This window comes from Mercenaria mercenaria, chromosome 14, assembly GCF_021730395.1.
Source record: "Mercenaria mercenaria strain notata chromosome 14, MADL_Memer_1, whole genome shotgun sequence".
NCBI lineage: Eukaryota > Metazoa > Mollusca > Bivalvia > Venerida > Veneridae > Mercenaria > Mercenaria mercenaria.
The window spans coordinates 47400434-47426193 of record NC_069374.1 but is presented as its reverse complement, the minus strand read 5'-3'; the positions used below and the strand labels follow the sequence as shown (position 1 = coordinate 47426193).

The window sequence follows — 25760 nt, the reverse complement described above, 5'->3', positions numbered from 1 at the left end:
CTGGCGGCAAGTGATTCTGCCTTTGCGACCAGTGCAGACCAAGATCAGACTGCACAGATTCGCTATTCAGTCAGTAAATTTTCAGTGAACACCCCTTCAAATAATAAATGGTATGGCCCAAATTGAATGATGGACCAGTCCATTTCAGAAATTTAGCAGACTAAGGGTTAAGAATTCAACACCACAAGTGAGGCTCAAACCCGAATCTTTGAGGAGAAACTGGTTCAAAGCCAGATACCTTAACCACTCCGCCAAGGAGGCCCCATGATCAGATACAGTACCATTAGTTATGTCAAAGACTGTGATGATGGCAACACTACCATTAGTTGTGCCAAACACTTGAACTGTGATGTATGGCAACACATATCATGAGATTAAGATGAGACGAGGGTTGTAAAGAAACTGTTTGTACTTATACTCAATACAGAAACTGTAAAATGTCAATATCCCTTTATAAAGTACATGTAACTGAAACATGTTTGCCTGCAATACCATGAAATATTCTAATGCCATAAAAAGTTTCATTGCAATGAAAATGTTTCAGAAGTATTGATGTATACTCTTTACATTATGATAAGATATAAATCTATTTGTCCCATAAAAAATCATTACAAAATGCCATGTCTGACTAAGGTTTCAACTTGCAATATCTTCAGTGCTTGAACTTACAATTGCAACTTGATGACATACGAAAGCAAGTTTCTGCATTAATGTACCATGTGATCTTGACTGAGCTGATCAGCAATTTAAACACCTATATATCTGACTGTTAATGAAAACCCCATTATAAAGCTTTTTTTTTTTTTACTATTCTATGTACTACACTCAGAAAATCTATTTCAAACAAAACTTCAAGGAAATTATTATTAGGCTATCACAAAAGACACAAATAATTAACCCTGATATTTGTAGCATTCTTCCCTTTATTCACTATTAATCTTACTTTCAATTCCTACCTATGATAAAATTTATTTTTGGACAAGTTTGTGATGCCTTCATGGCTGGTACACCGGAAAGTTATTTGCATCTTGTCACAAATTCAAACACAGAGCTAAGCCTTACAGTCTGCTGGAATGTCCACTTCTTAAGTTCTTATATTATCTTTTATTATACAAGCAATATGTTCTGAAGTCGTTCTTATAAATTATAGCCATTAGGTAAAATATTAAAGGAAACAATGTTAATGAAACTTAAAAAGGAGGGGTGGAATACATCAGCCATCACATTTATTAAAGGCGGAGTCAAGAATAAACCCATATCAACAGGGTACCAACAACTATCGAAATCATATTGAGCCGCATTATCAATGTTGCTACCTGTAAGCAACCATGTCAACAATTATGTAAACCTACTTTATATGTGCTCATTAATAACCAGGTAAGTTCCATCATGCATGGGTTAACAATTTTTAAAGGGTGCAGTAACATATACCATAACACTAATATGAAATGTTCAGTAAAATGATAAATTAATGTGCCCCACACCAATTTTTACAATGTGCTTATAAAGATATTGTTATCAATATGTGAACCATTACATTTAGCAAACCAGCCTTACAGGCATTGTAATTCTAAAGATTTTCACTACATCAAAGGTAGCTTAGCTGTATATTTTTTAAACCTTTAATCTACATATGAGCCGCGCCATGAGAAAACCAACATAGTGGGTTTGCGACCAGCAGGATCTATGCTGTTCGCTAAAGGTTTCTCTAATTGCAATAGGCTTTAAATGCGAACAGCATTGATCCTGACCAGACTGCGCGGATGCGCAGGCTGGTCTGGATCCATGCTGGTCGCACACCCACTATGTTGGTTTCCTCATGGCACGGCTCATATATATTTTGATTCTTGCATGCCAGACTGGACTTTCCACAGCTCTTGTTGCTGCTTAGAAAAAATCTTCTTACAATCTTGTATGTAAGATGACACATCTCGCATGCTGTAATTTTATTAATTAATGCGTAAATTCATAAGCAACTATAATATATAGTTCTTAAAAGAAAAAAATATTACATTTCATTTCTTCTATGAATTAAAGAATAAAGTATGCAAGAAAAAGAATCTACCACTACCTGAAGATACAGATGGAAACAACTGGCTCACAGGTAATTGTTTCGCAGTAACTAGGCTATGTCTCCGTACCTACCGCCAAAACTATTACCTTCAAGCCAGATATTTCCATCCGCACCTTCAAACCAGTGAAAAAGTTCTTACAAACTTTCTAATATCCGTAAGCCTGGTTTGACAGTTGACAGCATGACCCTCATGTTAAGAAAATATTTAAAGAATTACTACGTAAATACAAGTAATTAAGAGAATGGTCATAGCAGTTCGAATGTGAAATTTCGTGAGCAGTTTCAAGTATATTGCATTGCATATTTCACTAATAAAGACAAATGTTTTGAAATAATGGAGTCTTTTCCCTATATATCTGAATCTGTAAGTTTCATTTTTACAAAGAAACTGCAAATTTTTAGAATTACTAGGCATAAGTAGTTTATTTTAATTAAGTACAAATAAGGTAAATGATAAGAAAGAGGTTTTCTCAGGTTTCAATATTTTTTTAACTGACAATCTAACAACCTTCCCATCGAAAAGCTATGACCAACTTTCAATGGCAAAATATTTCTAATGAAAACCTGCTGCCTGCAAAGTTTGAAAGTAATCTAATAGACAGATGTGCCATCTTCAGAAGCTGTCTAGTTTTCCTGGATTTCTATTCAACTTGCAAAGGGACAATTCTTTAAAATGTAAATCTGTGTTAAGGAACCTGGTCATTTTAGGAGATAGAATACTAATTTAGAGTTTCAAAGCGTCTGGCAAAGGGAGCATAACTTAGTATTTTTCATCTTAAATATTAATGTTGAGAAAGCAAGCCAGAGTTATGGAGTCTATTTGAAATTTTTTATAACAGCTAAGACTTGTTTAAGTTTGAACACCTTTGCTCCAAAGTCTAACCAGAACACATTTGCTCCAAAGTCTAACCAGAACACATTTACATGTAAATCTTTTGTGGTGACAAAGTTGACAAAAAAGTGACACTAAAATTCCAAAGTACCCTTACTTATGCAGGCAACATACCAACTAAATTGTTAAGTTAAAACTAAAACTATTGAGTATATTATATCATGATAAAACCATGCTAATTAACTTCCTGTTATACCTGATTAGTCTCCCCTGATTCCTAAAAACATTACAACAGTTCAGTGATATTATCCAGAAACAAATGTTAATAAATCAATGTTACATTTATGATTAACAAACTTTGATTGAACAGTAAAAAGCATAAAATTTATTGTGCTGTAACTTAATGAAGTCCCTAGCAAGCAAGCAAGTAGATGTTACACCTGTAAATGAAAATATGGAAGAACATAGAAGCTTTCTGTTTAGATGAATTACAGGTATCTACAGATATGGGTCTCTCTTCATCTAAGACCTGAAACTGAAATTTAGACATACAATTCAGTAAGCTCTATTTCTTTAAGGAATGTGTATATTTCAGCAAAACTTGGCATGAATAAAGTGACTACAATGACAAAATGTTCTGCAAAGTTTCAGCAGAATTGACTCATTTTTGCTATAACAGCGAAATAACTATTTTTGGCACATTTTAAGTATGTCTGTATTTCAATCTCAAGACAGTTGATGAATCTAATGACCCAGTAGATGATATATTACTTAAAAACTTGGATCAATAACAACTGATCTTACCGCTGTATCACCAACATCGAGATTTTCTAGGTCAAGTTCCAACTCCTTCTCCAAGTCTGCAATCTCCTTGGCACCTAAATGTGGCTGTTCTGGAGCTTTTTCTTCTTTCACTGGGGCCTGAAAATAAAATTTGCATTGTGAGATAATAAACTTGGGAGAATTTTTAGTCTGGAACCTATCTGCAGTGATCAAAATACTGAGAATCTATCTCTGCAGCTTGTTCACTGGAACCAGTCAGCTGAAATTACTTATGCATTATGGGTTATCCAATTTGTAAGTAAAATTGATGAAGAATGATATTCTGTTATATCATTTGCCCACAAAGAAATAGTAAAATTATTTATAATCTTCAAACGTTAATGCCATAGCTTAGAAAACATTTAAATAACTGAAGACAAACAAAACATGAATATAACTGATGTAAATTATCATTAAAATCATATTCCATTTATATGTTTAAAAAATTATATTCAAGACAGCCTTTATGACATACATGTATTTATATCCATACAACAAATCGTTACTTAAAAATCCAACTACTTACAAAACCAATAAGAAAAACCCCCAAAAAACATGCATAAATCCAAAATAGTTTACAACCCTCTGTATATTTTAAGCATATATATTCATTTCTTTTGAAGACTTATAACATTTCAACTCTCTTACTGATCTTTAAAACAGGCCTTGGCTTCTGTCAAAAAAACAAACAAGAGGGCCAAGATGGCCCTAGGTCGCTCACCTAAGAAATACTCCATTACAGTGTAAAACATGTTTGACCTAGTGATTTCATGGAAACAAATATTCTGACCAATTTTCATTAAGATTGGACCAAAAAATTGGTCTCTTGCGATAAAACAAGCATTTTCTTAGATATGACCTAGTTTTTGACCCTAGATGACCCATGTTCAAACTCGACCTAGATTTTATCAAGGCAATCATTCTGACCAAAATTCATGAAGATCAACTGAAAAATACAGCCTCTATCACATACAGAAGTTTTTTCTTTGATTTGACCAAGTGACCTAGTTTTTGACCTCAGATGACCCATATTCAAATTCGACCTAGATTTCATTAAGGCAATCAACCTGACCAAATTTCATAAATATCAACTGAAAAAAACAGTCTCTATCGCATACACAAGATTTTTCTTTAATTTGACCTAGTGACCTATTTTTTAACTTTAGATAACCCATATTCAAAACCAACCTAGTTTTCATCAAGGCAATCACTCTGACCAAATTTCATGAAGATCAATTGAAAAATACATCCTCTATTGCATACACAATGTTTTTCTTCGATTTGACCTAGTGACCTAGTTTTTGACCCCAGATGACCCATTTTCGAAATCAGCCTAGATTTTATCAAGGTAATCATTCTGGCTAAATTTCATGAAGATCAGTTGAAAAATACAGCCTCTATTGCATACACAAGGTTTTTCTTTGATTTGACCTAGTGACCTAGTTTTTGACCCCAGATGACCCATTTTCGAACTTGGTCTAAATTTCATCAAGGCAATCATTCTGACCAAAATTCATGAAGATCAATTGAAAAATACAGCCTCTATCGCATACACAAGGTTTTTACGTGATATGACCTAGTGACCTAGTTTTTGATCCCAGATGACCCATTTTCGAACTCGGCCTAGATTTCATCAAGGTAATCATTCTGACCAAAATTCATGAAGATCAGTTGAAAAATACCTCCTCTATCGCATACACAAGGTTTTTCTTTGATTTGACCTAGTGACCTAGTTTTTGACCTGAGATGACCCATTTTCGAACTCGGCCTAGATTTCATCAAGGCAATCATTCTGACCAAAATTCATGAAGATCAATTGAAAAATACAGCCTCTATCGCATACACAAGGTTTTTCTTTGATTTGACCTAGTGACCTAGTTTTTGACCGAGATGACCCATTTTCGAACTCAGCCTAGATTTAATCAAGGTTATCATTCTGACCAATATTCATGAAGAAGAATTGAAAAATACAGCCTCTATCGCATACACAAGGTTTTTCTTTGATTTGACCTAGTGACCTAGTTTTTGACCCCAGATGACCCATTTTCGAACTCGGCTTAGATTTCATCAAGGTTATCATTCTGACCAATATTCATGAAGATTAATTGAAAAATACCACCTCTATCGCATACACAAGGTTTTTCTTTGATTTGACCTAGTGACCTAGTTTTTGACCCCAGATGACCCATTTTCGAACTCGGCCTAGATTTCATCAAAGTTATCATTCTGACCAATATTCATGAAGATTAAATGAAAAATACAGTCTCTATCGCATACACAAGGTTTTTCTTTGATTTGACCTAGTGACCTAGTTTTTGATCCGAGATGACCCATTTTCGAACTCGGCCTAGATTTCATCAAGGTTATCATTCTGACCAATATTCATGAAGATTAATTGAAAAATACAGCCTCTATCGCATACACAAGGTTTTTCTTTGATTTGACCTAGTGACCTAGTTTTTGATCCGAGATGACCCATTTTCGAACTCGGCCTAGATTTCATCAAGGTTATCATTCTGACCAATATTCATGAAGATTAATTGAAAAATACAGCCTCTATCGCATACACAAGCTAAATGTTGACAGACGACAGACGACAGACGCCGGACATCGAGCGATCAGAAAAACTCACCTGAGCATTGCTCAGGTGAGCTAAAAAAAAAACAAAAAAAACAAACAACAAAAGCCTGAAAATACATAAACCCTCTAATGCCTGAAATTAACTTTTTCAATAGAATTATTTATGAAAATTCTGGCAGTCTAACACTTGAAATCAGAACAAAAGTCTGTTAATAATACAACGTCAAATTTAAATTCTAGAAATGTAGCCTAACTAAACACAATCTGGTCAATGAGGTTAAAAATTGACTTGCAACGTCTTTCTCTTACAACTTTACCAACTCTAAAAGTAGAGCATAAATACCTGTAGAAAAAAAACAACATTTAATCAGAGATGCAAGCTTGACTCCTATATTTTGCACCCTATATAAACCAACTTTTTCTCAACCTTCAGAAGTTTTGCAATTAATTCATTCATCCCCACCCCCTGATTCTATATCAAACTTCCATCTTAACAAACCATCCCACAAATATGACCAAAAAATGGACTAAAAACCAGGAGAAAGAATCACCAGTGTCCCACAAAAATGGTTACAAGAAATTATATACCTCTTCTGAGAGTATATCAGTATCACTATCATGTGGAACATTTTCCATGTTCTCACTAGTGATGTCACCTGACTGATCATGTGACTGATCAGCTGACTGATCAACATTTGGATCAGTTTCGTCATAATCCTCAATGTCCGAATCTGTTCCCCACCCATGTTCTGATGCATCATTCTCAGCCTAGTATAGTTGTAACAAAATTCATTTTACGAAAGTTAAGTTTTAATAACTTTTCACATTCTTAAAACTAAGTATGACATCAACTGAAGAAGGATGAGGCCCACTTACTATGCCACACATGCTTTACATATGCCATATTTTTTGTCTATTCTACCGATCTTAAGTCAAAGTGACACTATGCAGGTCATTATATAACTTTACAGTTTTTAATAGAAAAATACCCCTAGTGCCTCCAGGCATTATCATAAGCAGAGACATGTGCCTAGGTAAGACCACAAATCTTTTACAAGTGAGCTAGGTGGCTTCTCATCTATCTTGATGCCATGAACAGAGCTCAAACCCACTGAGGTAGGGATAAGTAAGAAGAAGTCAGTCACTCTGCCACAGTGACCTTTATATATATGTTTATTATACAATGTTAAAGTTGTTATTGAAAAACAGTCTAAAACTATCCTATAGTAAGGCCATACCTGTTCAACAAATTAGGAAAGAATCGCATATGTTTAAAAAGATATTATCTATTCTAAAGGTCATACAATTTACTACACAACTACAGACTTGTTGGTATCAAATTAAATGAATATTTACGAACCTAAGGTCGTCATGTAAGATTTTTTCAGGCAACATTATATTTTCTTTCGAAATCTGACTTTTTTTCTCTGTAATTTCGACTTAATATTAAACTTTTTAAATCGTTATTAGTATTAAGCAAAACTAACTGATGCCAGTATTAAATCTATAACAGGCAGTGAGACAAGCTAAAATTGATGGAACTGAGTTAAGGACTTTTTTGATATTACATAGAAAGAAAATACCTACTAAAATAGAAATTTATAGCCAAGGCTTAACCTTTATCATGCTAAATTTCTAAAATGGACTGGCCCATCATTCAGTTTGGGCAGTATCATAAATTATTTGAAGGGGTGTTAACCGAAAATTTACTAAGTGAACAGTGCAGACCAAGATAAGCCTGCATGTCTGAAAGGTAGATTAACTTTTGGTCAGCTACCTAAAGGTTAAAACATATCTAAAGCAAAACTAAAATCTCAGCTACACAAAAATAATGGCTATGTATCATTATATGAGCCATGCCATGAGAAAACCAACATAGTACTTATGCAACCAGCATGGATCTGGATCAGCCTGCACATTCACAGTCTGGTCAGGATCCATGATGCTCTCTTTCAAAGCCTATTGCAATTAGAGAAACCAACAGCTAACAGCATGGATCCTGACCAGACTGCAGATGTGCAGGCTGGTCTGGATCCATGCTGGTCACAATGCCACTATGTTGGTTTTCTCGTGGCGCAGCTATGTAAACAGATAAAAAAGCTCTGCAAAAAAAAAATTACTACAAAGCAAAACTATGATGAAATGTTACATGACAGAGCAAAGTAAAACATAAGCATCTACCGATGGTTGTACACTGATCTAGATATCAACAGAGAACATACTTTTCCATATTTAATAAATCATCTTACCCACAGTAAAATACAACTTTCTTCAAGTTAAAACTATTCTGTTCATTGCATTAGAACCTCATACTTGATCACAAACTTTACTTCCAGAACTATTTGTAAAGTTCTATAAGATTTGATGTTTGCACAGTAACAAAGTACTTCCAAATAATACTGAATGGGGCTTTTATATTCACATGATTTATTGCATGTCAGCTAATATAGTTAACCATGTATTACGCTGCCAGTCCTGGGACACCACACAATCTAGATGTTTCAGGCAGGTGGCTGTTTATTAGAACCAAAAATCAATTTGTGAAATTAGCTGATTGGCTGTTGCCTGCAAGTACAGGTTACAACTAAGAGCAACATAATACAGGGAAGATTTTAAATAAAACCCTTTCTCAAGATAAACTAGTATTATGTAAGCAAAATGCATACAATGCTAGCACATTAAAGAACTCCAATTTTCAAAATCAATGTACAAACATTTTCATCAGTTAAACTAAAAGCTACTGAAGCATATCACTGAAAATTAAAAACAGAAATATCTAGGGTTAGCATTTAATACTAGGGTGTAGCATTCAAAATATCAAGGTGCGAATCTCCGATCACCACAAGCTTGGTGTACCTGTTCTGTTGGTTCTGGTTGGACTGGTTCACTGGGTTTTGGTTCTGCAGGAGTTGTCTCAGTTTCTGGTTCACTGTCCCAGTCTAAATCTTTATCCTACAGTTTCAACAATGTTAAATACATTTGACCTAATGACTGAAATATGTTAACCAACCTCTTAACTGTAATTTGTCAGAGTATAATACCTTTACTGGTGCCTCACTAAATAATGCTCTACTTTACACAAAAACATCAGTTAATTTAATCAAAGCAAACGCAAAAGAAGTCTAAGTTTTTTACCAATATGCACACTTCTTCCACATTTATCAACTGCAGATGCTGAAACTTACAACCTGCATGGCAACTGCTGATCTAACAATTCCTAACAGTTTTAAAGAAACAGCAGACAGTCAGGGGTGTAACTGTAAGTTATCACAGTTTATAACCCATCTGAAACTTTCATAACTTGTTTCAGTTATCATAAAATATTACAAAGCCCTCGTGTGTCAATTCTTTATTATAAATGAGACGAATGCAATTATTTCCTGAATTCTTGATCTTTCATCTTTCCAGCTATGCAGTTATATTTTTTACGCAAGGCTGACAAAGTTTTACGCAAATGTTTTCACTTTAAAAGTCACTTTGTGAGAACAGCTGAAAGACTTTTTTTGAATAACTTACTAAAGTTAACTATATTTTAAAACTAATAACAAGAGGGCCATGATGGCCCTATATCGCTCACCTGTTATCATTGCACTTGAGGACAAGAAGGTCCTCAGAAAAAATATCTAAGTCCAAAGGACAGGAACAGCAAAGGGAAGAAATTTAACCAAAAAGAAAAAAAAATTCTTACAAGGTACAGATATGTCAAAATACACCTAAAAATTGGAGGTACCATCCATGTTGTACCACAGAAAAGTGGTCTCGGTTTTTCCCTACAGCCAATAATAAAAAAGTTACTAAAAATAAGCTATTTATAGTAACGTAAAAGGGAAGTAATTAAAAAAAAATTATTGTAAGTGAACAAAAGAAGGATCTGTCAAATAAATCTGTTGACATAAATGAAATTTCAGATCAGTATCTTCATTAGTTACGGAGATATACCCATTTTAATTTGAAATAAAGGGAGGTAATTGGACATAAAATCAGTCCATAGTTATCTACCCTGATTGGCTCAGTCCAACTAATGACAATAATGAAATTTCAAATAAGTCCTATAAGTACTTACTGATATAAATCCATTTTCATTACTATCAGGGGAGGTAATCAGATATAAAATAACTCTGGAACCTACGATTGGATCTGATTTGTCATGGAATCCAAGATTTATTGTTGTTGAAGATATTTTGGAAGTTTGCATCAAATAAAACCATAAATGAAGTATCTGTATGGCTGCAAAAGCCAAAATAGCCAATTCTGGACCTTTAAGGGGCCATAACTCTGGAACCCATGATTGAATCTGGCCAGTTCAAGAAAGGAACCAAGATCTTGTGGTAATACAAGTTGTGTGCAAGTTTGGTTAAAATCAAATCATAAATGAAGCTGCTATTGTGCAGACAAGGTCAAAATAGCTAATTTTGGCCCTTTCAGGGACCATAACTCTGGAACCCATTAAGGGATCTTGCCGGTTTAAAAAAGGCACCGAGATCTTATGGTGACACAAGTTTTGTGCAAGTCTGATTAAATTCAAATCATAAATGAAGCTGCTATTGTGCAGACAAGGTCAAAATAGCTAATTCTGGCCCTTTCAGGGGCCATAACTCTGGAACCTATAAAAGAATTTCGCCAGTTGAAGAAAGGATCCAAGATCTTATGGTGACACAAGTTGTGTGCAAGTTTGGTTAAAATAAAATCATAAATGAAGCTGCTATTGTGCAGACAAGGTCAAAATAGCTAATTCTGGCCCTTTCAGGGGCCATAACTCTGGAACCCATATTGGAATCTGGCCAGTTCAAGAAAGGAACCAAGATCTTATGGTGATACAAGTTGTGTGCCAGTTTGGTAAAAATCAAATTATAAATAAAGCTGCTATCTAATTTTGGCCCTTTCAGGGGCCATAACTCTGGAACCCATAATGGGATCTGGCCAGTTCAAGAAAGGAACCGAGATCTTATGGTGATACAAGTTATGTGCAAGTTTCGTTAAAACAAGTGAATGAAGTATTGCCATGCAATACAAAGTCCCCTACTGGAAGGCACCTAATTTTCTCTACTGCAGTATAACATAATGAACTGATATCTGTCAATGATGTATAAACAATATTGTACTACATATACAATATGTTATAACAACACACTTGGATTAAAATGTGCATATATAAAAACCCACAGTTGTTTTCATATTGAATTTTTTTGGCTGATTATAAAAATGTTATCATGTAAGTTATTTATAGTAACAACAAAGGGAAATTAATCTTTAACAAATAAAAAAAAAAAAAAAAAAAAAAAAAAAAAAATCTATATAATATAAGTCCACAAGAAACTCTTTACCAGGTAGAGATAGGTCAAAATACACCTAAAAATTGGATGTAACATGCATGCTGTACCACAGAAAAGTGGTCTCAATTTTTCTCTACCGCCAGTAATAAAAAAGTTACAATAAAATCTATTTATAGTAAAAACAAAGGGACGTAATTCTAAAAACAAGGGTGCCTCATGGTGGTGAACATTTGGTCCAAGTTACATCAAAATCCCTCCATGCATGAAGAAGAAATGTTCCGTACAAAGTCATTCTTGAATTTGACCTTTGACCTCTAAATATGACCTTGACCTTAGACCTAGGGACCTGGTTCTTGCGCATGACATGTTGTCTCATCCAGGGGAATATTTGTGCCAACTGATATCTAAATCCTGCTTTGCATGACAAAGTTATAGACCGGACAGGAAAAAAATCCTCTTGACCTTTGATCTCAAAGTGTGACCTTGACCTTTAAGCTAGGGTACTGGGTGTTGCGCATGACACGTCGTCTCATCATGGGAAACATTTATGCCAAGTAATATTGTAATCCCTTGATGGATGACAGAGTTCTAGATCGGACAGGGAAAAAACCTTATTGACCTTTGACCTCCAATTGTGACCTTGACCTTTTAGCTAAGGGTCAGGCCCCGTGTTCACAAAACATTTTCAGTCTCAGCTGAGTTTGATAATGAAACTTTATTTGTCATTTATATCTAAATAGCATGTTTAAAACTTAATTTTAAGTTAATAACTATTTTCAGATGACTTTTCAGTACTGATGGTCGGTTTCAATTGGAATTAAGTCTTGAAGTTTTAGTAAAACTGTTAATAAAATTTCAAACTCAAACTCAGCTGAGATCGAAAAATGCTTTGTGAACACGGGCTTGGGCTTTGCGCACGACATGTTGTCTCATCATGGGGAACATTTGTGCCAAGTAATATTAAAATCCCTTCATGGATTGCAGGGTTATGGACGGGACAGGAAAAAAACTCTGTTGACTTTTGACCCCCAATTGTGACCTTGACCTTTGAGCTAGGGGTCCGGGATTTGCGCATGACACGTCGTCTCATCATGGGGAACACTTGTGCTAAGTGATATTAAAATCCCTTAATGAATGTCAGAGTTATGGACCGGACACGAAACAGACCCTGTTCATGCTATGTTAACATTTGACTGCTAAGTGTGACCTTGACCTTTGAGCTAGGGGTCTGAAAGTTGTGCATGACACATCGTCTTATTATGAGGTACATTTGTGCCAAGTCATATTAAAATCCCTTCATAGATGGGAGAGTTATGGACCGGACAGGAAAAAAGCCTTGTTGACCTTTGACCTCCAATTGTGACCTTGACCTTTAAACTAGGGGTCCCGGTTTTGCGCATGACACGTCGTCTCCTCATGGGGAACATTTGTGCCAAGTAATATTAAAATCTCTTCATGGATGGGAGAGTTATGGACCGGACAGGAAAAAAGCCCTGTTGACCTTTGACCTCCAATTGTGACCTTGATCTTTGAGCAAGGGGTCTGGGATTTGCGCATGACACATCATCTCATCATGGGGAACATTTGTGCCAAGTAATACTAAAATCCCTTCAAGGATGGGAGAGTTGTGGACCGGACAGGAAAAAAGCCCTGTTGGCCTTTAACTTTCAATTGTGACCTTGACCTTTGGGCTAGGGGTCCGGGTTTTGCGCACGACACGTCGTCTCATCATGGGGAACATTTGTGCCAAGTAATATTAAAATCCCTTCATGGATGACAGAGTTATGGACCGGACATGAAATTGCGGACGGACGGACGGAATGACGGAAAAGTGCATTCCTATAGTCCCCGAAACTGGTTTTCAACGCGTAGGGGACTAATAAAATCATAAATGAAACCACTATCGTGCAGACAAGAAATTGTTGACGGACGCACGCACGGACGGACTGACGACAGACGAAGGGTGATCACAAAAGCTCACCTTGTCACTATGTGACAGGTGAGCTAAAAAGAAACTGAAATACGTTACGTAACTTAAAATAGTTACACCCCTGACTGGTAGAGGACCTATAAAAACAACTAGCAAATTCCTCATAATCATGTATTTTCTTGTGCTTTTTGGCAATTTACAGTTGTTTTCTTTGCTCATTATGGGCACATGGGTTGCATTATGAGTTGGAGCAGAAATTGCAACAAGAGGACGATGATGGTCCTGAATCGCTCACCTCTTCCCACATGACCCAGTTTTGAGTATGAAGTCGTTTTTTCTATTATTTGACATAGTCACCTAGTTTTTGAGCTCTTGTGACCCAGTTTTGAACTTGACCTAGATATTATCAAGATAAAAATTCTGACCAATTTTCATGAAGATCCATTGAAAAATATGGTCTCTAGAGAGGTCACAAGGTTTTTCTATTATTTGACCTATTGACCTAGTTTTCGAAGGTACGTGACCCTGTTTTGAATTTTCCCTAGATATCATCAAGGTTAACATTCTAACTAATTTTCATGAAGATCTCATGAAAATTATGGCCTCTAGAGAGGTCATAAGGTTTTTCTATTTTTATACCTACTGGCCTAGTTTTTGATCGTACGTGACCCAGTTTCGAAACTGACCTAGATATCATCAAGGTGAACATTCAGATCAATTTTCATGAAGATCCATTGAAAAATATGGCCTCTAGAGAGGTCAAAAGATTTTTCTAATTTTAGACCTACTGACCTAGTTTTTGACCGCAGTTGACCCAGTTTCAAAATTGACCTAGATATCATCAAGATGAACATTCAGACCAAATTTCATACAGATCCCATGAAAAGTGTGGCCTCTAGAGAGGTCACAAGGTTTTTTTATTGTTTGACCTACTGACCTAGTTTTTTACGGCACGTGACCCAGTTTCAAATTTTACCTAGATATCATCAAGGGGAACATTCTGACCAATTTTTATGGAGATCCATTCACAAGTATGGCCTCTAGAGAGGTCACAAGGTTTTTCTATTTTTAGACCTACTGACCTAGTTTTTGACTGCACATGATACTGTTTCGGATTTGACCTAGATATCATCAAGATGAACATTCAGACCAATTTTCATACAGATCCCATAAAAAATATGGCCTTTAGAGAGGTCACAAGGTTTTTCTATTATTTGACCTACTGACCTAGTTTTTGATGGCACGTGACCCACTTTCGAACTTGACCTAGATATCATCAAGATGAACATTCAGACCAACTTTCATACAGATCCCATGAAAAATATAGCCTCTAGAGAGGTCACAAGGTTTTTCTATTATTTGACCTACTGACCTAGTTTTTGAAAGCATGTGACACACTTTCGATCTTGACCTAGATATCATCAAGATGAACATTCTGACCAATTTTCATGAAGATCTCATGAAATATATGGCCTCTAGAGAGGTCACAAGGTTTTTCTATTTTTAGACCTACTGACCTAGTTTTTGACTGCACGCGACCCAGTTTCGAACTTGACCTAGATATCATCAAGATGAACATTCAGACCAATTTTCATACAGATCCCATAACAAATATGGCCTTTAGAGAGGTCACAAAGTTTTTCTATTATTTGACCTACTGACCTAGTTTTTGAAGGCATGTGACCCAGTTTCGAACTTGACCTAGATATCATCAAGGTGAATGTTCTGACCAATTTTCATGAAGATCTTTTGAAATATATGGCCTCTAGAGAGGTCACACGGTTTTTCTATTTTTAGACCTACTGACCTAGTTTTTGATGGCACGTGACCCAGTTTCGAACTTGATCTAGATATCATCAAGGTGAACATTCTGACCAATTTTTATGAAGATCTTGTGAAATATATGGCCTCTAGAGAGGTCACAAGGTTTTTCTATTTTTAGACCTACTGACCTAGTTTTTGATGGCACTTGGCCCAGTTTCGAACTTGACCTAGATATCATCAAGATGAACATTCTGACCAACTTTCATAAAGATCCCATGAAAAATGTGACCTCTAGAGTGGTCACAAGCAAAAGTTTACGGACGCACGCACGCACGGACGGACGACGGACACCGCGCGATCACAAAAGCTCACCTTGTCACTTTGTGACAGGTGAGCTAAAAAAATATTAAATTGATCGGTAGTTGCTTATTAGGGATGCAACTGCCTATTGGCCAAAAACTGGGAAATAAGAGGATACCACCTATAACATTTTGACAATATTACATTTTTTGCACTTATCTTTCCAAATCAAACAACTTTTTCTGTTTTCAAACTGTTCTGTTCAAAAAGAGGAAATTAGCAGAAAAGTGGAAGAATCACACCCCTTTTTATTTTCAAGTCCAGGTAGGTTATTTTCAGTTCTAGCAGATTTGTGGCCCAAATTTAGTAATATATAAAACATTGCCTGTGAGCAGGTTCCAAAGTGGCATTAATACTGAACTTGAAACATAACTCCTTTTTAAGATAATGATATTAACGACTGTGTGATAAACTCGAAATTTCATCCTGATCTACATTACAGTTTGTAAGAATCCTTTGACAACTGACCTGTGATTTGGACTGTGATTGTGGTGCTTCAACAAACTCATCTTCCTCTCCCTCAGGTCGTGGTGGTTGGTAACTGAATGCTCCCCTTTCCTCAGCTGCTGCCATCTCTTCTAGCGGCACTCGGTCAGAATTTGTCTGAAGTGTTTGGTAAAAATAATGATTTTCACAAACAGCAAGAAAACTACTTTCACTATTGTCTTAAGTTAGTATGGACAATAATGTAAAAATACTTGGACGACTCAGCAACCAAGATGAATAAGCAGGCATAAAAATACTGTTTAATCATTTCATATTCTATATTGTGGATTTCAACATATGAAAATAAACAACATGTCAACTTCATCTGTTCACAAGCATTATAATTTTGCCCTACGACTCAACCATAAAATCAATGGATAGTAGCCTCCCCTCCCACATCTGTATCCCAATATTATTTATTTCATAACAAACAAAAGAATGTTATCTTCCAACCTGAACATGAGAGACTAAAAGGTATAAATATACCACAAAGCATCCAGTATGAAAATATTTGAGATTAACTCTTACACTGCTGAATTTCTATAATGAACTTGTCCTTTTTTCAATTTGGACATTACCATTAACTGTTAAAAGGGGTGCTTACCATAACGATACTGACAGAATGGCAAACAGTGCAGATCATGATCAAACTGCATGGATGTGCCGGCTGATCATGATCTTCACTGGTCACAAAGGCGGAATCAACTGTGTGATGATAAGGGATAAACAATGTTATAATATTGAACTTAACCATGCAAAGTTGCTGTTAGCCACCATACCTAAAGAATCTACTCGAGTCAATACTTACAGGAACTTGTGGGTATGTTCGTGCTGGGTACCGTCTCATTCTCTGAGGTTTGAGGAATTGTTCACACTTCACAGTATCAGCCATGCCAGGAAACAGATTTTCATATTCAGCTGGGTCTGCTAATGAATTGGCTGCTTTCACACTGTGTAAAGATTCTCTCCATAATTGAACAATTCTGCAAACGAAATTCAATTTTTTTTTTCCTCAAAAACAACTTCAGCATTTAACATGGGAATAAGCATGATGACATCTTAAAAGCTTTTTATTTTTACACACTACAAATGGATACAGATTAGCCTTAAATCCAACCCCAGTATAGATATCAATACTGAACTTGTACCCTGGAATTTTAAGCACTTTGATAAAGCAGTCTTTTTTTTTAAATATAATGTTTAAATAAATTATTCAACTGCCTCTTCTTATTTGAAAGTTTTTTATGACTGTTAACTGACATAATCAAGGCAACATTTTCAAGCTTAGACTAATAATTTGAACAGTTTCTGCCAATAACAAAACCTAAACAAATACAATTTTGAACTTATTTTTGGTTGCATTCAATGTCACACCAACACAAATGAGCCGTGCCATGGGAAAACCAACATAGTGGCATCTGCGCAGTCTGGTCAGGATCCATGCTGTTCGCTAACAATTTCTCTAACTGCAATAGGCTTTGAAAGCGAACAGCATGCATTCTGACCAGACTGCGTGGATGCGCAGGCTGGTCTGGATCCGTGCTGGTCGCAAATCCACTATGTTGATTTTCCCATGGCCTGGCTCAATTTATGTCAAATGGCAACTTTCCAGCTTCTGACGGTAGAATAAAATCCTCTCTAAGCATTGTTTCTGACATGGCAAGGCAGCTCGGTAGTACCATCAACCTTCTGTAAGCCACATGGATGACTTCCTCGTATCAACAATTTTGCATCTCAAACATGTTTTCAAACCCACAGTTGAAAGACAAATGAATAAGTCAGTGACTTAACCACTTGGTCACAGAGGTCCCTGATAAGAAGTAACAATTTTCAGTAAGTAACCAGTCTGTAACTCCATTTCCTACCTTGATACATGACTAGGTAAGTAAGTTCTGGCAAAGAAAGCTGCTTCTGGCAGTCTACCTGTGTTCACTAACACCTCTAGAGCCTTCTCCAACCTACACATTGAAATAAAATAAGAGTCAGGTTTACTTTAAAGAATTTACAATAATTTGACACTTCTTTGTTGTCACATCCTATGGAAAGCGATTTTACCGTATGGGCTACTAATACTATGGCTACCGATATATAAACTTACATCCAAATTATTACAAACAAGCCTTAAACAAAATCTGAGTGAACTTACAACTTGAACAACTAAAACTTGTCGTTTGATTCATATTGATAGAACAGCATCAAACACAGATTATAAACAATTAACAGTATGTCTTATTTCTTTTAACAGGCATATAAAAACGATGAAAGATGATCCTGCATTTTCAAATATTTAACTATGTAAGCTTAAAAATCTTACTGTCCAAGCACGAAGTATGACAGGAATGCAACGTTATTTTGTCCCCCTTTCTCTGCCGACTCTCCAAGTTTTCCCAACATTTCTGCGTTTCCAGCTGAGGATGCCAACAACAACAGACCTCCGAAATCCTGAGCCTGGTGCAGACATTCTAACGCCAATCCAAACTCGCACTTCTGTATGGCTAGCTCAGCTAACTGCTTCCATTTTTGTTCACCCTGGATACAGAGTACCAGAATCACATTTACAAACTTTCGTAATGTCTGTACAACATACATCAGGGAGGATTTTCTATTTTCTTTTGCAGAAGTTAAAAATTTTAGCAGCAACCTCCCCCCACCCCCCCTCTCAGCCCAAACTCCCATTTCTCAAAAGAAAACAATCAGTATGGTTGTGCATATTACCTGGTTTCAAGAGAAAGAACAAAATTATCTGACAATGCCTTGGGCAAATTGCTACATCATGAAAGTTGCCATGTTAAATTTTTAAAGAAAATTTACAACTCAATGTTAGCCTTTTCCCTCCATACTCAACTAACAAGAAGTGACCATTCAAATTCTACCCTGTTGAAAGACTAGACACAATTAATTCATTCCACAGAAAAGAATTTTTCATATAGGATAAAACTACTAACCTCAATTTCTTTGGCTATCTGGTATGCTGTTTTAAGGTCCCCTAATTGCACAGAAAGCTCGAACTTGTGTTCCTGATCACATGTCACAGCTAAAGCTTGAGATTTAAAACCCTGAAATACAAGAAACTTCCATTTAACCTTTAGCATGCTAGATAAATTGTCGTCTGCTGGAAATGTCGTCTGCTAAAATTGTGAAGTTCATTCAATTTGCTCCAAAATTGGAAGAAATATTGTCAGAGTAGCAAACAGCTTGGAACCTGATCAGATGCCGATCTGGTTCCAAGCTGTTTGCAAAGGCTGTTAAATTCGCCTGCAGCAGGCTAAGGGTTAATATAAATTTTTTTCTTCTTTAGGTCTGGGTCATATGCTGATTTTCCAGCTTTTAACATAAATTAATGGTGGAGGAAGATCCATCAGCAATTATCTTTAGCACCTCGATAGAACCATCGGCCTCCGACATGCCAGCTGATGCTTTCAGTGACCTCTCATGCCAACCACCAAAGCTGGGCTCAAACCAGCACCACAGCCATTTAAGAAATTGTTTTTTGAGTTCCTGATATTTTGGACTTTTCAGTCACAAACTAAAGCTTCACTGTTTACAAACACAAAACATTTATAAACATCTTTACAAACTTGCATCCAATATACGAGAATATTTCTGTATCGCTGATAAGCCTTCATGAAAATAAATTAATCCTTCCTGACGGAAGATTCTGCAGTTACATGTGATGAACTACTAGAATTCCACTGCCTTCAAATTACAGGTGCTATTTTTGTTATTTTTAGCCTTACATGTTCACACATTGGCCATGTATCACGAAACACCTACTACATGATACTCTAATTCTAAATATTTAGTAAACTTTTCACCTCCTCAAAATACTATATGATTTTAAAGTACTGTAAAATCATTAAATTTCGTGGGCATGAAATTTTGTGGTTTTGATCAAAACGGCAATTTCGTGGGGATATGAATTCGTGGATTTCAACCTTTGAACATAAAATGAATGGGAAGTTCACTTGCTCGTTGGGATTAAATTTCGTGGATTGACTCAACCATGAAAATTAGTCCCCCACAAATATTAATGATTTCACAGTATTGCATATTCAACTATATCATTTACATATCTACAGCTCAAAATTCAAAACCTAAAAATTCAAATAAAATAAGTTTTACCTGTTTCTCCAGGAAGTGAGCCACTCTGGTCCTATGTTCTCTAGGTACTGTAGGTAACACCTTGTCCGCCGTCTCGAAGTCCTGTCTCATCACGGCTGTCTGGTACTCGAGGACAGACAGGAGTAGTGAGTAACTTATCACATTCAGTTCCTTATCACCCAGGTATAGTCTGTTATCCTTGGGTATATATCCTAATATATACATTACTCTGAAATGAAGATCACATATAAACTTTATATGGTTAAAATTTTACATATTTCAAACAGAAAAGCCAATTATCCACAGAGAAAAGAAAAAGCAGATTACTTTGAAATCATTAATATCTGTGGGGGGACAAACTTTCGTGGTCGAGTCAATAAGCCAAATTTAAACCCAACAAACAAATAAAATTTTCATTTATTTTACATGTATGTTCAAAAGTTGAAATCCATGAATTTATATCCCCGGAAATTGCTGTTTTGACCAAAACCACGAAATTAAATGATTTTTACAGTATTTGTTCTGAACACATCAAACAAAGTCCTCTGTTAGCAACAGGTTTTCCAATTAAATTTCTGTTAACTTTCACAGAACTCAGTATCAAGATTGAGCAAAGCTTACAGAGGGCAAGATTTAAACACAAGTAAAATTATGCATGTGCCTTTGATTAAATGAAGATGCTAACAACCGCATGCCATATATCAAACCCTTTACTGGTAAGAACGAGGCAAGTTTATGTCCTTAAAAATGTATCTACAACTGATGACTCTTAGGGAAAACCAATATTATTAAGTTAATAGAGGGCTTTTCTAGCTTTAATAGCGCAGAAATATTGACTTTTTTTCAAGCAGTCTCTGGTGCAGAAAATTTCAGTTAACAGTAATTTGTAAAACACTTAATGCAAACTTACACGATTATATTACTTACCTATCTAAATGAGCTATAGTAACAATTTCTCCACCAACGTAGTAATTAAGTCTGTTTACAGAATTTGTATATATAAAACAGTCTCCAACCCAGGTCCCCGTCTTTACAACCTCCTCAATTTCTCCCACAACCTGAATGAAACCAACAATTAGTTAAGTAAAGAAGGCAACAATTTTCTTATCTGATAACCATAAATAAATGTACTTAAATCTCAACATTTTGTGGTATTTGCAAAAAACATAAGGTTGCCTTGCAATAGGCATGAAAACACAAAATAATCTATATAAAATTGGCCACAAAATACACAGGGATCCATTTCAAACATCTGCAACTTATATTTTTGTACCAAAAATTACCAGTGCTGAATAAAAATCTTGTAAAAAGAGAATGGTCATGTTTGATGCAATAAAATATTTCCAGTCAAACAACTGTACTACAATCAGCTTAACAACAGAGCTCTATATGAGCCGTGCCATGAGAAAACCAACATAGTGGCTTTGCGACAAGCATGGATCCAGACCAGCCTGCACATCTGCACAGGATCCATGCTGTTCGCTTTCAAAGCCTATAGCAATTAGAGAAACCGTTAGCGAACAGCATGGATCCTGACCAGACTGCGTGCATGCGCAGGCTGGTCTGGATCCATGCTGGTCGCAAAGCCACTATGTTGGTTTTCCCATGGCACGGCTCAATTATTGTTTTAGTGGTGGTGCATGACCTAAGTTTCCGTGAAAAATTCATTAATGCTACTACTTCATTATGAAACTGCAACCTAAATGTCAAGCACAGACCTATCATGTCAGCTAACAAATTACAACCAAAGTAAGGAAAAAAGCTTTACATAGCAAAACAAACAAAACCAGGAACTAATTAAATCTGCCATTATGCAACTACCATTTTTTTACACTTTTTTTCCTATTTAGTGTCTGCAAATTTTTAACCAACTGTCTAAATCATTTTATGGATAAGAATGAGAGGAGCATGTTTGAAAGAGTGCATGTCAATTAATGGCTGGCTACTTACATTTACAAACATGTACACAATACAGCAGTAGAACGGTTATGCTGCCTTGAACAGACAGAAAGCAAAATTCAAAACATGTTAAATGACAGAGGAATGTTTCTCAGTGTTATTACAAAATATTTATTTATTTTGTTGGGTTTAATGTCGCACCGACACAATTTTAGGTCATATGGCCATTTTCCAGCTTTAATGGTGGAGGAAGACCCCAGGTGCCCCTCCGTGCATTATTTCATCACGAGCGGGCACCTGGGTAGAACCACCAACCTTCCATAAGCCAGCTGGATGGCTTCCTCACATGAAGAATTCAACGCCCCGAGTGAGGCTCGAACCCACATCGATGAGCAGCAAGTGATTTGAAGTTTGCGACCTTAACCACTCGGCCACGGAGGCTCCACAAAATATTTTTCCTTGACCCCATTTTACAAGCAATTTCAATCAATGAAAACCACTCAGTAACGGTAACTTTCATGAATCTGTTGTCAGAAATATGGACAAAACTCTCTACTCACATCAAAAGCCTCTTCAATACCATCTTCAGTGATGAGTTCTCTATTTTCACTTGCCCTCTCTACAGCTTCTTGTTTATATTTGAGTATAAAGAATGAGTCATCTGTAGATATACACATCAACTCCCCATTCTCACTCCAAAATATCTGTGCAATGGAACATAACAATGGCTTCAAAAAACTAGCTTATGATAAACAAGAGGGTCATGATGACCCTGGATCGCTCACCAGAGTAATATGTTTCAAATGTCAAACTGATGATTTTTAGAATTTTTTTGGAAAACTTTCCGATGTACAATCAAGTAACCCCTGGGGCGGGGCCAATTTTAACCCGGGGGTCATTATTTGAACAAAGTTTGTAGAAGTCGACTAGGCAATGTTACATATCGAATATCTAAGATCTAGGCCTTCTGGTTTATTTTAAGCAAATTTATGAAGATTTCCCTATGTACAATAAAGTAACCCCTGGGGCTGGGTCAATTTGACCCTGGGGGGTCAAGATTGAACAAATTTTGTAGAGGTCCACTAGGCAATGCTACATGTTGAATATCTAAGCTCTAGGCTTTCTGGTTTATTTTTAGAAAATATTGAAGATTTTTCTATGTACAATCAAGTAACCCCATGTGGCGGGGCCAATTTGACCCCGGGGGTCATGATTTGAAGAAATTTTGTAGAGGTCTACTAGGCAATGCTACACGTCAAATATCTAAGACCTAGGCCTTCTGGTTTATTTTTAGAAATTTTTTGAAGATTTTCCTATGTAAAATCAAGTGACCCCTGGGGCGGGGTCAATTTTGACCCTGGGGTCATGATTTGAATAAATGTTGTAGAGGTCCACTAGGCAATGCTACATATGAAATATCTAAGCTCTAGGCCTTCTGGTTTATTTTAAGAAAATTTTTGAAGATTTTCATATGTAAAATCAAGCGACCCCTAGGGCGGGGTCAATTTTGACCCCGGGGGTCTGATTTGAACAAATTTTGTAGAGGTCCACTAGGCATACATGTGATATATCTAAGACCTAGGCCTTCTGCTTTATTTTTAGAAATTTTTTGAAGATTTTCATATGTAAAATCAAGTGACCCCTGGGGCGGGGTAAATTTTGATCCCGGGGTCATGATTTGAACAACTTTAGTAGAGGTCCATTAGGCAATGCTACATGTCAAATATCTAAGGTCTAGGGCTTCTGGTTTTCGAGAAGAAGATTTTTTAAGATTTTTCTATGTAAAATCAAGTGACCCCTGGGGCGGGGTCAATTCTGACCCCAGGGTCATGATTTGAACAAACTTGGTAGAGGTCCACTAGGCAATGCTTCACACCAAATATCTAAGCTCTAGGGCTTCTGGTTTTTGAGAAGAAGATTTTTAAAGTTTTTCCTTTCGGTTGCCATGGCAACCAGAGCTCTGCATGGAATTCAATTCTTTGAACAATTTTTAGAGAAGACCATCCAAGGAACATCCCTGTGAAGTTTCATCAAAATTGGCCTGTTGGTTTAGGAGGAGATGTTGTTTAAAGGAAAGTGTGGACGGACGGACGGACGGACGGACGCCGGACGGTGAGCGATCACAATAGCTCACCCTGAGCACTTTGTGCTCTGGTGAGCTAAAAATCATTCAAATATTGATATAAGAAATGATAAAATTAATAAAACATGTACATATAAATCAGAGAAAAAAGTTCTTAATATTTTCAAACATTTTTTTCTGTTAGGTTAAGTGCCACACCTACACAATTACAGATCATATGTAGCAATTTTTTCGCTTTTCATGGTCGAAGTTCCCCTCCTCCCATTCAACATTATTGCAGGCATGGATGTATACCAAGTGGAAACACTGACCTCCTGGAAGCCAGTTGGATGCCTTCCTCATATGCAAGAATTATACAAGCCCGAACAGGGTTTCCACCCTCAGCACAGAAAGGCAAGTGAGACATTTAAAGACGATGTTTTAAGGCCTTTTTGGAGGAAAATTGGCCAAATTCACCTTTTTATACTTTTTATTTTACAAAAATTTCTTGCAAGAAATGTTCTTTTTAACACATTCCAGTAAAAACTCAAAAGTATGTACATTATATATACCATTTAAAACACATGTCAATGCGCTTTTTTGTTGGTTGTTTTTTTTTTTTTGCCTAGGTGCTTTACATATTAAAGCAGTAAAATTTTGTCATCAGAACACAATTTTCCCCTTTTTAAGTCCTTACATGCCAAGCAAAACTGAAAAGCACTGAAATACCAACTGCTCTATCTCTACTTATTTTACCTACATTGGGACCCGGCTCAATCCTTAAGACTTCCATACAGGAAAGTTTTTAACCAGCAAAAGGAAGCTGTTTTAAACTTTTCTATCAAAAAAGCTGAAAGTATGTTAAGATTTAGATCAACTGAATGAAACTTACATTTTTGGGTGTAATTTCAATCCTTCTAACCAGATCTGTGGTGTCCCAGTCATAGAACGCCAGCCCGCTGACAGATCTAACACCTAACATGTTCCCACCATAGATACCTGTCAAAACATATATCGAATACTTTTTTATCACATATTATTTCCTTTTTCATTCAATTACCATTTTCGTATCAAGCACTTGTTACATAATTATATATGTAGTTATGTTAATTCTATGTATACAGAGATACTTTGAAGTAATGCAAATTGTTCATAATTTTAAATATGAATTTGTGTTAAACATATCTATAAATTTATTATTTATTTGTTGGATTTAACGTCGCACTGACACATGATAGGTCATATGGCAACTTTCCAGCTTTAATGGTGGAGGAAGACCCCAGGCGCCCCTCCGTGCATTATTTCATCACGAGCAGGCACCTGGGTAGAACCACCGATCTTCCGTAAGCCAGCTGGATGGCATCCTCACATGAAGAATTAAACGCCCCGAGTGAGGCTCAAACCCACATCGATGAGAGGCAAGTGATTTGAAGTCAGCGACCTTAACCACTTGGCCACGGACGCCCCCAAATATATCTATAAAATCAATGCTTATTTTTAATTATAAAGATACAACAGTAAACTGTCATAGAATAGGGCAAAGTGCAATTATAAATCAAATATTCAAACTACAATAG

The 25760-nt window shown here is 36.2% G+C and overlaps 1 protein-coding gene across 7 annotated transcripts in view; it reads right to left on the bottom strand.

The window, feature by feature from the left end:
* The window catches only part of LOC123526833 (coatomer subunit beta'-like), a 37514-nt gene that overhangs the window by 1389 nt on the left and 10365 nt on the right, over positions 1 to 25760 (bottom strand). For 2 of the 7 annotated variants that reach the window (XM_053523427.1, XM_053523428.1), the window contains exons 11-23: positions 25076 to 25182; positions 22682 to 22825; positions 21150 to 21280; positions 20244 to 20451; positions 19067 to 19177; positions 18436 to 18650; positions 17987 to 18079; positions 16930 to 17104; positions 16104 to 16238; positions 9165 to 9260; positions 6897 to 7076; positions 3711 to 3827; positions 3163 to 3183 (exon numbers count right to left, since the gene is read on the bottom strand). In XM_053523427.1, the coding sequence (XP_053379402.1) occupies positions 3163 to 3183; positions 3711 to 3827; positions 6897 to 7076; positions 9165 to 9260; positions 16104 to 16238; positions 16930 to 17104; positions 17987 to 18079; positions 18436 to 18650; positions 19067 to 19177; positions 20244 to 20451; positions 21150 to 21280; positions 22682 to 22825; positions 25076 to 25182 (1733 nt within the window). The remainder of the gene's footprint in view (positions 1 to 3162; positions 3184 to 3710; positions 3828 to 6896; positions 7077 to 9164; positions 9261 to 16103; positions 16239 to 16929; positions 17105 to 17986; positions 18080 to 18435; positions 18651 to 19066; positions 19178 to 20243; positions 20452 to 21149; positions 21281 to 22681; positions 22826 to 25075; positions 25183 to 25760) is intronic. The other 5 variants (XM_053523429.1, XM_053523430.1, XM_053523431.1 and 2 more) reach the window with 5 other exon arrangements.